The sequence below is a fragment of the Humulus lupulus genome, chromosome 3, assembly GCF_963169125.1.
Source record: "Humulus lupulus chromosome 3, drHumLupu1.1, whole genome shotgun sequence".
NCBI lineage: Eukaryota > Viridiplantae > Streptophyta > Magnoliopsida > Rosales > Cannabaceae > Humulus > Humulus lupulus.
In genome coordinates, this window is record NC_084795.1 from 12,189,664 (window position 1) to 12,204,193 (window position 14,530).

Below are 14,530 nucleotides of genomic sequence, written 5' to 3' on the forward strand. Positions count from 1 at the left end.
TCTTGCATGTGTTTTTATCCAAATATAAAATTCATACTTTATATTTTTAATAGTATTAATATGGTACCTTATAATTTAAGATCGTACATATATATACTTAATAAAATGAATTCAAATTTGATCAATATAACTAAACTGTCATAGTAATTGAATTTGAATTTAAAACTCATATAATTAATGACAGTTAATATTTTGTTGACTAAATTTGGGTCTAAGGTACTAATTATGTATGATTTTAAATTGGTTATTTAGGTTTTTTACCCCCGAACTATTACATATGCATTATCGTGCCCCCCGAATTTTTCAGGCCGTTAAAAAATCCCCCCGATCTATTCACAGTCATGTAAATTAGGACTTCCATCCAATTCCGTTCATTTTTTATAACAGGAGGATGATGTGGCCTTTTTTTTACATATTTGGGATGACACGTGGGACTTATAACCAGCTAACATGGAAATTTAATTTTAACCCAAATAAGAATAATTTGTTATAAACCGAACTTTTTACAACTAACTTATAACCCTAGTTTCAATTTTCACACGTTTCGGTTGTAAGTGGCGGCGTTGTAAATGTTAGCTCCAATCTGGTCTATATCGCTGCCATTGGGCCAACCAGTCTCGGCGATCCATATCCGAACATCCGGGTACCCGACTCGTTTCATGGCGAAGATGACCGAGTCAACCATCTGGTCAAAGAGGTTGGTGTAGGTCAATCCAGATTTTGGGTCAGTGTAGGTGATATTCCTTGACTCGAACAGAGCGTAGTCTAGGTTAATGTTGTTGGGTTCAACAGACTAAGGAAAGTACGGGTACACATCGAGGAAGAGGAAGGACTTGGTTCGATTCAAGAACTGCAACATGGGTTTCATCACCGAACTCGAAATATCAGACCTGAAAGTTCCGTTCGAGGGTGGAAACGAAGATTGGAGAAAAACCATGGTTAGAGTTGTACCGACCTTGACTTTGTGGGCTCCATGGGTTTTAAGGGCTTTCTTGATTTTTCGCATGGCTGGGACGATACTGAACCAGGTTGAGTTATCAGAACCGTCGAGCATTTCGTTTCCGACCATGAGATATCGGATCAGAGTTTCTGGGTAGAAAGGGACGAGGTTGGTGTGAACCCATTGATCGACGAGTGTTTGGTTGGTGGACATGTTTTTGACTATGTCGTTTGGCACCATTATCGACACTTGCAGACCAGTGTTCTTAAGCGCCGTGAGGATTTCTGGGTTGGCATTGTAGATTTTGACTCGTTTCGTTTTCAGGGATTTGATTAGTTCGACTGATCGGGATGGAGATGGTAGATTGTTCCCCAGTTGACCATAGTTGACACCTACTTGGCCTGAGATCTCTACACCTGTTCATAAAAAAAAATAATAAAAATTTGAACTTTAATAAAACCCAAAACGATTTCAGGGATTGACTGAGTATATAGAAAACTTACAGGAAGATGAAACTAAGAAACAGAGTATGAACAAAGGGTTCTAAGTTTGTTGTAAAAAATTCGGTTTATAACAAATTATTCTTATTTGGGTTAAAATTAAATTTCCATGTCAGCGGGTTATAAGTCCACGTGTCATCATAAATATGTCAAAAAAAGGCCACATTATCCTCCCGTTACAAAAAATTAACGGAATTGGACGGAAGTCCTAATTTACATGACTGTGAATAGATCGGGGGGATTTTTTAACGGCCTGAAAAATTCGAGGGGCACGATAATGCATATGTAATAGTTCGGGGGAGTAAAAAACTTAAATAGCCTTTTAAATTATAGGGTATCTGACTAATATCATTGAAAATATAGGATAACAAATTTGTATTTTAATAAAACAAAGGATACCAAATAATTATTTATCTTAATTATTTAGAAGTTGAATTTCTATATTTGTAAGTTTTTAATGCATATATATTTGTATTTTAATATTTATTTATATATTTCGAATATTATCTTTAATTTATTTTTGTATATATAATGAATATAATTACTTAATTTATAGTTTAAGTATAATAAAATCCTAAACATCTTTTGACAGTCTCTTTTACTTTTTCGTAAATAATAATAATATATAGTTCTTTTGAATGGAATATCGAGTCCAACCATTCAAGATCAATACTTCTGGACACCATATATCCCAGTTTCAAACCTATGGTTAAAATCAAAGCAACGTTTTTCTCTTCCCAAGATTTAATAAATAAACAAAGAAATATTATAAAGTACAAGTCATGTGAAATTTCTGGTAATGGCTAATGTCGTCAAGTGAGTGACGAGAATGAAAAAGACATTGCTTATAAAAATATGATCACCATCATTAGAAAAATCGAAGTTACGATTTTAATTATATAGTGTGATCTTGACTTAGCTTAAACGTGTTTGACAACATAAAACTACTTCTTCAACATGTTATACCAGATTATCCATACACGTCATCATGTTCAAACATTCTTTAAGTTGTATTGGATAAAAGTAAATGTTTCTCGTTTAATTTACCTAATATTCATATTTGCCCAATTGTTTCTTAGTCAATCTACTAAGTATATAAATATCCCACTTTTCTTTTTCTCAACTTACTCTAATTAATCATTTGTAATATTTGACCTTTTAAGGCTTTCACAATTCATATTTTACTCTTTAGAGGCTAATTATGGAGTAATTAAGAATATTCAACTCGAGCTCTCAAGTAATGAGTTTGATCGAAACCCCTTCATAATTTACATTCTGACCATCTGATTATTATAAAATAAATGTGACAAAGCTTGATCCAAACATTTCTCAACATTAAAGCTAGAAATTCGCAATTAATTATATAATTAATATATGCATATATTATAAGGTAGACAGCCCCTGTGCATAAAGCTGCCTATCCTTTTTTTTTATATCAATTTAATTTATTTAAATGATAACTGATAACCCTTCATGTCGAAGGTGATAGGTGATGATTCCTATAGCACAAATAACATAATATTCTATTTAATTATTTGTATTTTAATTAAAGCACTTTAACGAAAAATGGGATACAGATTGAGAAAAACAAAGGTAACAAACCAATATTATTAAGCATAACAAAAACAGAAGATGTATATGTGCCATTGAGGCTACAATATTATTTTTGCCAAGATAACAAGACAACAGAAAATTTACAAACAAGGAGTACCCTTAAAGGAAAACATTATGATATTTATATATTAAATATATATATATATAAAAGAAAAAAAAAAGCTCGATTCCAAAGTTGGATGCTGGGGCTGCATATATATGTAATTTTAAGCATTTAGTATGGTTGGTGAAATTTTGTAATCGAGATTCCAGAGTTCGAAATTTCCCTTGACGAAATCATAGTGTGCCCCTTTGATAGACACAGCGTTGTTTGCCAAGGCTTCTTTGACAAATGGATATGTCAATAAATTAGCCAACGAAACATTTACAGCTTCCTGCACAAGATTATTTCCACACCAAAAAAGGTTAACTTTAAGAGGCAAATTAAGAAGATGATCTAATGGGATGTTGCTGAAAATCATCAAAAGGGTTAAAAGACATATGTAATAATAACAATAGTATTATTACCTTTTCACAGTTACTGCATTGGTCAGAGAAGCTTAAGTCACTGCACTCTGATTTGATCTTGGTCTTTGCTGGTGCACATATTTGTACCCAATGCTCAATGAAGTCACTGACACCCAGTGAAAAAAAAGGAATATATAATAGTCAAACATATATTCAAATTTCTGATAAAAAAAGAGAGTCTAAAAAGTTACAATAATAAGTCATAACTTCTTATTTTTATATTATGATGCCTTACAAAAGGGTTTGTACGACATACAAACTACAAAAATAGTAGTCCTTTATTTCACTTTGTTAATATTCGGTTCATCTTTAGGTGATCTGGCGTGAATCTATACTATATACTATATCATATTTGAAGTATTTATTAATGTTGGCTTTACTTCCTCTAACAGTGATAAATAATAATTTATGTTTAAGATTCTAAATATATACTAACATGTACTTTTGATAGTTTTAACTTTCCAGCCGAAAATTCAATCAGTGAGTTCATTAGTAAGATTTGGGTACCTAGCTGTGGTCCCATCGTCAGGGATAGACATGAGCCCCTTTATACCTCCACAGCAACTGTGTCCAATCACCACAATATTCTCCACCTGAAAATTGAATCATACTCTCTATTTAAACTCTAGTTTCATACAAAAGGAACCTTCTCTACACTTCATTTCATATTTTTTTATTTTCCTCTTCATCTATATAATAGGCTGGTTGTTCTATAGACAACATCTTTATTCTTTAATTTCAATGCTTCATAATCAGACAGCAAGAGAGTGAAACAAAATATATTGATATCAAATTTTACAAAACTAAAATACAATGCACCAACCAAAAAAAAGATACTCTGTATAAATACATATTTATATATAGATCAATCTATTTTGGATGTGCAACTACAAATTATCCTGAACCACACAAAAGAAAGGACTGATTATAGTATAGAAAAGGATTACTAATTAAGTAACCTAAAGAAAAGACAACTTGTTGATTGATGTTCAAAGTCATAAGGTCTAGCTAGCTCGGAATAGGGATATAAAGATTATATCCATTGGCAAAAAAAGAGCATCTCCTAGTTGTTTGGTGGGCACATGGGCTTGGTTGGGATGAGTACTAATGCCATACAGACATTTGTAAAATATTTTATTTTTATTTTTATATATATATAAAATCAAGGCACCATGATTGAAGGAAGAACAAAATGATGTGTAAACACAATAAAGTTGGGCACCAAGAAAAAAGGAGAGGCTTATAATATTCACCTTGAGATGCAATATCGCATATTCAATGGCCGCGCCCACTCCAGAGTATTTTGTCTGCAAGTAACCACCACTTATAACTATAAGTCAAAGGTACAATGAAGTATTTAATTCATTATTAAATACAGCTTAGCTTTTCTTTCTTTCTAAACATATAATTGTTATTTAAAATTTTAGATTGAGTCGAACCTGACAATAGGGTGGAACCATGTTGGCTATGTTTCGAACCACAAAGGCCTCTCCCGGTTGGAAATTCAGAATGTGTGAGGGGCAAACTCTAGAATCCGAGCAAGCAAATACCAAAAACTACATACCAATTCATAATTTACGTGATTAATTAACTCAATTTGAACATTAGTTTGTACTAGAAAAAAAATGGCAAGTAGATATTCCACTAAGAAATGACAAAATAAAAATAATGTTACATAAAGGAGTACTACACACCTTGGGGCTCTGCCCTTTGGCTAGTTCGCCGTACAATTTAGGATTCTTCCTGAAAAAAAATTCATTTCCACCAACAACCCTATGAGTTACCAAAACTTAATATATAATATATTTCATAATAATTAAAAAAAAAACAATATGGCCAACCAATTACTACGTACCAATTAAGAACCAAACAAATACTTCTCTAAATTCTAAACAATAACTACAAAAGATAAACTAAATAAAATAAATAATAATTGCTGGCATTTTATGCTTTTCTCCTACAGTATGACTACTTTAGAATCTTTCTTGTGTAGTACACGCCACTATTTAAAAAAATATATAGTTCTCTCTTTACTATTTTTGCTCAATTTATACCAATGATTAGAATTCTTGATAAGTTCTTCCGATTATAATTTATCAATTAAAGGAAAATTGATAAAGGAAAATTAATATCCTAGTAATGTCACATTTTATCAATTAAAGGAAAATTAATATCCTATTTAATTAGATAAATATTTTACATTTGTTTATCAATTTTAGCAAAAACAAATATAGATATAATAATAAAAATTAATAAACTAAACAACAGTCAACGTATGTGGGCAAATGGGTGCTTTGAATTTGAATACATGTGACCAAAAAAATATAGAATTATTGTTTTTTTAATGATATAAAATTTAAAATTGATGGAAGACCAGTAGGAAGGAAGGCTTACTCGTATTTCTCGGTCTTGAAGTGGCTGAACCCGGTTTTGATCCTCTCAATCGGGTCAAATTGATCCGACCCGGAAACCTCTAATTCGGAGGTGAGTTGTTTGATCTTGGCGGCGGCGACCTCCCCGAGGTGATTTTTCTCGCTGAAACCGAAAAGGAGGGAAACCGTTAGATAACCTGACACGTCATGTGGGACCCAATATTTTCGCGGGAGACTCATCTCATCCGCAAAAGTCGGATCCTACGTAACCCACAGTAAGCGGTTTTTGTCTGCAAACCCGACTGGGAGTGGGAGCCAATATGAAATGACACAAAAGGACACTATTTTCTCGTTGAATTACCGAAACAAAGAAGAAGAAAAAACACGGATTGTTTGGAAGAAAAGAAAAGAAAAAAAAAACCTGAGAAGCTTGGTGAGTCCGGCAATGGCGTCCTCGTATGTTTCGTTACCCATATCTTCTTTCTGTGAAATTAAAAAATATATATACAGAGATTGAGCGATAAAAAATTGAACTGATCAATTTATTGATCGTCAGTGATATAATCATATGCATAAAATCATCCATTGAAAATTTATACGTTGAGAATCAGAGTTTCGACGTTGAAGATCGGAGAATTAAAATTCAAAAACACAAGTAAGAAAATTCAGTACCGGTCATGAAAACGAACTATGATATACATCGCAAAATTCATAAAAGGAAAAACATATGTGGTTTTGATCCAAAAAAACAAACAAAAAACTCGAATTGAAAAACTATACAGGCCGATCTAGATAAATGGAGAAGCGTCTATACGAACCTCTGTTATGTAAGATTGATCGTACGGGTTTGAAGAGAATTAACCTCAGAATTTGCTGCTGATCTTTTCTTTTTTCCTTAAAAAAAATTTAGAACCAGTTCTAAACTCTCATGTTTAGCGTGACCCAAGAGGCCAATATTTATAGTGCCTCCCACTTAAGCTATTTTTAACTAATAATTTAATTTATTGATTTTTTTTTTTTAAAAATAGTATAATTTATAGCCCAAAAAGGCAAATAATATTAATATGGCACACTACGAATTATCTTATACTAATATAGTATAATATCATCTTCGAAGATTTATCTTTTTTTACAAACCTTTTAGAAATTTTTTGTTACAAAAAAACGAAAAGAAATAGTCATAAATAGCGGATATATAGGAAAATTTTTATAGAAAAAAGATGGTAATAACAGTACATATAAAAAGGATAAAATGAATTAATCAATGCCACTTTACACGGAGATGGATATGCCTTTGATTTTTTCAGTATTTTTATTTATTTTAATTTTTGATAAGTATTCAGTGTGCTTTTAAAAAGTGTGTAATTTATAAAATTATGATACGATAAGTGGAGAGTTGATTTATTTATTTATTTTAATTAAAAATAGAGGGAGCAATAGGAAAGAGTGAAACAACCGGCCTCGCTAGCGGAAGAACCGGTAAAAGTCAATAAACGACAACGTATGGGGGGTGCCGCGTGATGAGTAGAGTGGTGGTGGGAAGGTGACGATACTCATAAATGACCAAGTTTTTATAAAGAAACCTTTTATTATTACTATTATTATTATTATTAAAAATAACAATAATAATTAACCTTTCATGATTTATGTATTCAATAATTCACAAGAAAAATAAAAAAAATTATTATTATAGAATTCTTGTAACCTGACATACAGTGGTGCCAAGGGTCACTTATCCACAAGTTTGAAATTTGTTTGCCTTAAAGAATTGTATTGACTTTTTATTCCCCTTTTATATTCCATTATATTGGGAATGGAAAATGATATTTCAAGCTTTTAAGTTTTAAACCAATTCACAGTTTGGTAATCAATAAAATTGGTGGATTGCACAATCCCAATGAGAGCTTCTTTAATATTAGGGACGGAAATTTTCCCCACGAAACGGGTGCTGCAGGTAACCGTGGGGATTCTACGCCTAAAAAAGGAAGGGGTTTATTTACAAATCTCGAATGTTAAGTGGGACTGGGACAGGGATAATACTCCCGCCCGATAGAATCCCATTGTATTTTTTATTAATTTAAAAATATTTTTTAATTTATTTTACGTATTTTTTTTATGTGATTTTGTAGAATATTAGTAATTTTAATTTTATTTTGTACATATTTAATACTTTAAGTGATTAATATAGTGTAATATATTAATTTTAGATAATTTATTTTTATTTATTTTATTTTTAAATAAATCGATACTCACGGGGATTCCCCACCCTCCTCACGAGTATTCTCCACCCCTTGACGAGAAACATGCAAGGATGGGGATTAAAATGATAAATGGGTATGGGGTTAAATTGATAAATGAGGATGGGGCGCGGCGTGGCGCGGCGCGGAGGGAGCACCCCCACCAATTACCCGCCTCATTTTTACTTTTTATAAGAATGTTAATTATTTGAATATTATTATGATGTTATAAATTTGAGACCTAATATTAAATTACATTAATTAAAAAAAATTGTATCAAATGGTTGGGCTCCCTATGGTTTCTCATTATCGATATTCCAATTATTTATATTTAAAAATAAATAAATCATAACATGATGTGATAGGACATAAAAATTGCAAGGACAAATCGATAATGAGTTTAGAGTCTTTTGTGGTTGTGAGATTCAAGCTAGAGAATCTTATACCATAAAGAAGAATAATGTGGATTAAAAGAGTAGTTTGTAGTCCCAAAATTAAAAATAATGTTTATCACAAAACGGCATCAAGATTTACCTCCAAAATGGAGGACATCATTTTCATGACAGAAGAGCTTCATTTGCAACTTGGATATCTACTCCCAATAATCCCCATTAAAGGCCAAAAGGGACCTCTTTTTTAAATTATTATTACATTATACGTATATAAATTTTTATATAGATATATACCCTTCACAAAGTCGAGTGAAGATAAATTTAAGACTCTTGTGGAATGTGGACCATATAGGAAGAGACAACATCTTATGGTTCAAAATAAGTGGCTTTTGGTTTGAATAACAGCCTCATATAAGAACTCACTAACACTATCATGATCCAAAAAAAATGACCCAACCCACTTATTTTGAGTTTTTTATTTAGATTATAGTAGTAATGTTTTTGTTGGATTTAAGAAGACCCCAGTTTTAATATATATAATGGAAAATCGGTGGAACGTTGTCTGTACGTCGTCAGATGAGACCGGTCTTGAAGTAGACCAACCTAGATATAACACGGCTAAACAAGCACACTTTATTTCTAGATGTATGCGAACTGGGGATGAGAAGTTTCATGATTCAGATACTAATTTAATTAATAATTTATGCAAATTAAAATATATATATATATATATATATACTTTTTGGATATTTCTACGGGTACATGTCTTTTGTTTTATAGTCTGTGAATAATTTTTGATATAATATTTTTTATGTTCGTATTAATTGTAGTTATTTAAAATATTCAATTTCAATACGTGTGAAAAATAATTTATTTGAACATAATTTTTGATACGATAAATTATTTAAAATTTTATAAAATTTTATAAAATATCCTAAATAATTTTAATACACGTAATCATAAAAAAAAAAAAAATCGCGCAAACAATTTTTCACAAGGAAAAAAAAACATAATATGTATTTTATATCTATATAATAGAATATAATTTGATTGTATTCAATCAAAAAGTTGCTCATAAAGCTCGTGATCTAAATAGTAATTTCACCTCTCCATTTTCTATATACGAGCCTTATCACTTGCGTGTTTTCTATGTCTCTTCTTCCTAACACACATAATTAAAGTTGTCATGTGAGCTCCATTTGAGATTTAATTTTATTTGGTTGTGACATGGCAAGTTTTGGTTGGTCCAAGTTCCCAAAAAATGGACAGCTAAATTGGTTCATGTCATGTCATGTATTAATATGATATGATTATATATTAGGGTCACTCACCTCGTCACCTCACGTCTTACCTATATAAATAAATATTTATTATGATAAGGATGATACTATCTAATCTAGTAATATTTTAGAATAAAACAAATAAACATATAAATCTTTATAATGTAAAAGTAGGAGATTTTACCGAAACTTTTGCCGAACAACATAGAAGCATACACTTTTTAAAGCTTCCAGCCATGTTGTACTACCACTTACTCTGCTAAACACAACATTAAACTGAAAAAAGTAAGATATTATATGAATTTAATTAATTAGAACATGGAAAGGGGCAACTGTGTGTATAATACATAGATTTTTTTCCCCTAAAAAGATTATATTTTAAAATAATACCAATAATAGGGTAAACAGATCAATTATGATGACTTAAATATAGATTAAGCATGATATACAGCACATATAATATGACATTTTCTTCTCTTTTTGACTTTTATTAAATTATTAGAAATGTTATGACTAGTCTTCTGAATAGAGTTGGGTGTGTGCTAATAGTTATGTATTAATTATATGGTATTTGATTAAGTTTTTGACATGAACAACCAGAGAGGCAAAGACTTCAATCAATGGAGAATAGTTGACTCAAAGTCTCTTTTAAAAAAATTAATAATAACCCTAGAAAAGACATATAAAAGAGAATAAGTGACCTAACTCACTCTTATATATGCCCTCTGGCTCTTCAAATACACCAACTCGTATATATATATATATATATTTATATACATATACATACACAATGGACGCGGAGAAAGCATAGTGAAGAAAAGTGAATGTACCTGAAAATAATTGAAGCTAAGTAATATATCTGTTTTGGTTAACTAATTTGGTCTTCTTTTCAGTTCCAGCTTGGCCCTAAAAATTTACTCAACAATGAATTTGAAGCACTTTTTCATTATATTTATATATGAAAGAAAGGGTTATTAGAAGGAAAGTGAAGTGTGGTAATGAGAGTACGTAGTTGCTAGAGTGATCCTATCCTTATGTGAGGTTTTGAGGATGAGAATCCTTAAGTCGTAGGGAACCACTTAAATCCAGAAATTTTCATGTTCAAATGTTTGCATTTTTAACAAACTGACAAAAAGTTTTCACGAATTATATATAACATTAAAATTTTCAAGTCGTTTTTTGTTTCTATTACGCATATTCTTTCTTCTTGGCCTTTACTACTATACGCTAAGCTTCAAAATGGATTGGATTTGGATAGAGGGTCCATTTTGGGACACAGGTTTTGTTTAATTTGATAAGTCTCTTTTAGTTTTTTCATTTTTATTTTTAATATATACACACGCAATTAATTTTCATTATTTTGCTATTTGATCCCTCAGAAATTTATTTTTACAATTAAGGTTTGAGTTTTAAAAAAGATAACTACTACGTCCTTCATGTTATGTGTTATTTTTTTAAAAGACAAAATTGGTATTTTCTTTTGTTTTTATATAAATATATATACATGCCTACAAAATTTATAAAATCATAGTACATTGGAAAAAAAAATTGGACAATGAGTACACTGGAAATTTTAAAAAGTAACCCTTATAAATAAGAAAATTAATTAACAAATTATCAATATATTACACTTAATTGTCATTGTTTTTCAAACTAATAAGAATTTGATTGTAAAATATATATATATATATAATTTTAAAAAAATTTGATCACAAACTGTGAAAAGTTTAGGAAGCATTCATGTAAAATCAAAGGGAAATTTTAAAAATATGGCTTTTTAATAATCGGTTTTAATAAGTTTTATGCTAAAAAGACGAGGATAAAGATATACATTATAATCACATATATTTGATTTGATCATCATTTGATACAATTTGTATGCACATTTAACTATATAATTTATTTTTTATGCTTGAAATTTTATTCTTGTCTCATTTTGGTTATAAATTTTTTAATTTAAATATGTTAATATTACATATTAGCTCTTAAATTACTATCTCTAACAAAGTATGTTGTAAGTGAAATGAAGTGCGATCAACTATAAATAATAAAATAGTATTAAGATTATTTTAAACTGTGATTTTTTTTACTGATTCATCACACTTCTTTGATTTTTAATTAAACTCATATTGTTTCGATTTCTATAACATTATTACATCAGAACTGTTTTTTCATCAAACTGTGATAAAGGCTATGACTCTCCCTCTCTCTCCTTTTGCCAGACATTGGAACTCATTCAAGCATTAAAAAAAAGACAAACTCACCACATGGGATGAGTCAAAATGTCAATAAAGCCATCTTTAACACCCACCAAAAGCTTTGGTAAGCAAGAATCTCATTGATGGAATCTTTCAATCTTTTGTAGGCCAAAATCAAGATAAAGAATGAAAATAGTTAAGGATTTTTTCTAAAAATACATATATTTATAAATAGACAAATTAATTGTTTTGATTTTACTTCATTTTTTGCTTTTGATTTGCAACTTGCTTTTGTTTTCACCCCATGTGATAAATATCTTTATCGAAGAAAAGAAATAAAACTTTTTCCTTTATTTAGGTTAAATTTAACCCAAACTTGTATGTGGTAAGTGATTTAACGTTTTATTATACTATTCATATTGCTTGTCTTCTGTCCAAATTTGAATGAGTTAAGATGAAAATGTCGCAGCAAAATTATTATTTTTTAAAACTATAATATCTCATCTAAAAATATTGTTGTACAGAAAATATGAATTTATAAGTTTGTCGTTTATGCACAAATTAGTATATGTATTGCCTTGAAATTTGTGGTTCATTATTCTCTCCCATTATGAGAAGATTTTTTTTTTTAAATGGATGATGAGAAGATTTTGATATTTAATTTTTGTTCCCTTCAACTTTAAATTTAGAAGAAAATATTATTTCCAACCCTAAATTTTAGTTAAATATCAAATTTGACCTTGTATTTTTTAAAATTCAAACTTTACAAAATTTCTACCAAAATTTAATCTCTACTTAGGTCAATTTTTTTCTTCTATAAGATTATTTACTATGGTACAATTAATTTTGGTTTGTTTTGTAACACAATAGTTTATTATAATTTTTTTAAATCAAAAGTATTATTTAGTTCAAATTAAAAGGTGAAAATGATACTTTTTTATAAAACAAAAATAAACATGGGAGACTTTTAAAAATCTTGAAATGGAAGAAGTGTGACAGTGCAATAACATAACTTGTATATGAATACGTCACAATCGCTACTTAATTTTTTTTACGACACGTAAAATTTTGAAGTTGAGCATCTTGACATTTTACCTCCTGATGTGATAATAGAGGTTATGACGTTAAGCAGTGCCTGATGCTTGACATCATACGCGCACTCTTAAAAAACAAACCAGCACTACTTATGTAACGTCCAAGATAGTCAACACCGTTACACTGTGTACTTTTAAATGGTACTAAACTCTCTCTAATCGAGTCATTTGGTCATAAATGTGTAACTAAAGGTAATTAACAAGTTAGGGTTAAAAATTTTGATCAAAAAAGGTAATCATTTCATTAAAAAGTTTAAGTCCGTACATGGGATCCCAAAATAAACATTAAAAGGTCATTTACAATTCAAAAGAATACAACAGGCCAACCTAAGCAGCAAAATTAGGATTCGACCCTTGTTCCTCTGTGAATCCTCGCCCGTGGTGGTCAAGCAAGATGCATGTAACGCCCTGGTTAGCCAAGACCGTCACACTGTGTATTTTAAATAGTGCTTAACTCGCTAAGTGAGTCATTAGGCCATAAACGTGCATCTAAATGTGAGTAATAGTCCAGGGTTAAAAATTTCGGTTAAAAGGAATGGATGTTTCATTAAAATATTAAATTGTACATGGGATCCCATAGTAAACGTTTACAAAGTTGTTTATAGTTCCAAAATGGTCATTAAAATTCAAAAATTACAACCCGCCGACCTAAGCGGCAAAAATAGGGTTTAACCCTAGTTCCTCTGAAAAACCTTGGCCGTGGTGGTCAAGTGGCCACATATGTACACATCGCCACCTAAGCTCTCCAACTCATGCTATGTGGTCAACTTGCACCACATAGCACCCGTGAGCCAATGCCCAGCAATAAAACTTAATACAAGTGCATGAACAATATATACAGATTCAGATGTATATCTAACATGCCTACCAATAATAACATACTCATGCATGCATACAGGTATAAATAAATGATTATGGAATCATTCTGGGGCTCTCAGCCCTAATCAGATGACCATAAAGTCAACCTGGGGCTCCTTGCCCTAAATAGATGGCCATAGAGTCAACCTGGGGGCCTTTGCCCTAGCTATGTGACTATAAAGTAACCTTGGGCCCTTTGCCCTAGTTTTGAGTAACTAGCCATAGAACTAGTCAAGTGCTTTAGTTTTCTACGACCATTGGGTCGGACGAACGTGTAACGCTGTAATGCCCTAAATTTCCTAATAAGGTTTAGAACCTTGATTAGGAAGTCGGAAATGCCATAATTAATTTATTATGTTATTAAATGATTATATGCATGTTTAGGTGTATTAAATATGCATGTGAACTTATTTCTGAGTAATTGGGTGATTTTCATATTTTGGCAATTTCGGGCATATTTGGCATATATGTGGTATGTGTGTATGGTGCTTTATTATTATTTGGTTATGCCAGGGTTACCCAGCATGAGACGATCCTA

At 30.7% G+C, this 14,530-nt stretch overlaps 1 protein-coding gene and 1 pseudogene across 3 annotated transcripts; both read right to left on the reverse strand.

Moving 5' to 3' along the window:
- Nucleotides 1-535: 535 nt before the first annotated feature.
- On the reverse strand, nucleotides 536-2,126 carry LOC133823640 (probable glucan endo-1,3-beta-glucosidase A6; annotated as a pseudogene).
- Nucleotides 2,127-3,018: 892 nt separating this feature from the next.
- LOC133822099 (carbonic anhydrase 2-like) lies at nucleotides 3,019-10,867 on the reverse strand. 3 transcript variants are annotated; one of them, XM_062254321.1, is made up of 10 exons: nucleotides 10,673-10,867; nucleotides 10,027-10,098; nucleotides 6,355-6,416; nucleotides 5,956-6,096; nucleotides 5,256-5,304; nucleotides 5,001-5,117; nucleotides 4,815-4,868; nucleotides 4,069-4,154; nucleotides 3,562-3,667; nucleotides 3,019-3,428 (listed from the first exon to the last, which is right to left on the reverse strand). In XM_062254321.1, exons 2-10 carry the CDS (start codon nucleotides 10,078-10,080, stop codon nucleotides 3,261-3,263), a joined length of 837 nt encoding a protein of 278 aa, XP_062110305.1. In that variant the 5' UTR covers nucleotides 10,081-10,098; nucleotides 10,673-10,867; the 3' UTR covers nucleotides 3,019-3,260. The 3 variants fall into 3 exon arrangements, with proteins under 3 accessions (XP_062110305.1, XP_062110306.1, XP_062110308.1); XM_062254322.1 differs by having other exon boundaries at nucleotides 10,027-10,101; nucleotides 10,673-10,808; XM_062254324.1 differs by lacking the exons at nucleotides 10,027-10,098; nucleotides 10,673-10,867 and adding an exon at nucleotides 6,752-6,905.
- Between the last annotated feature and the right edge of the window lie 3,663 nt (nucleotides 10,868-14,530).

Coding starts and splice junctions, on each gene's coding strand:
- LOC133822099 (XM_062254321.1), bottom strand. CDS start 10,080: ATGGCTGGAAGCTTTAAAAAGTGTATGCTTCTATGTTGTTCGGCAAAA. Junction 5,118..5,255: donor CCAAAGGGCAGAGCCCCAAG/GTGTGTAGTACT, acceptor ATTGGTATGTAG/TTTTTGGTATTTGCTTGCTC. Junction 3,668..4,068: donor GACGATGGGACCACAGCTAG/GTACCCAAATCT, acceptor ACTGGGTGTCAG/TGACTTCATTGAGCATTGGG.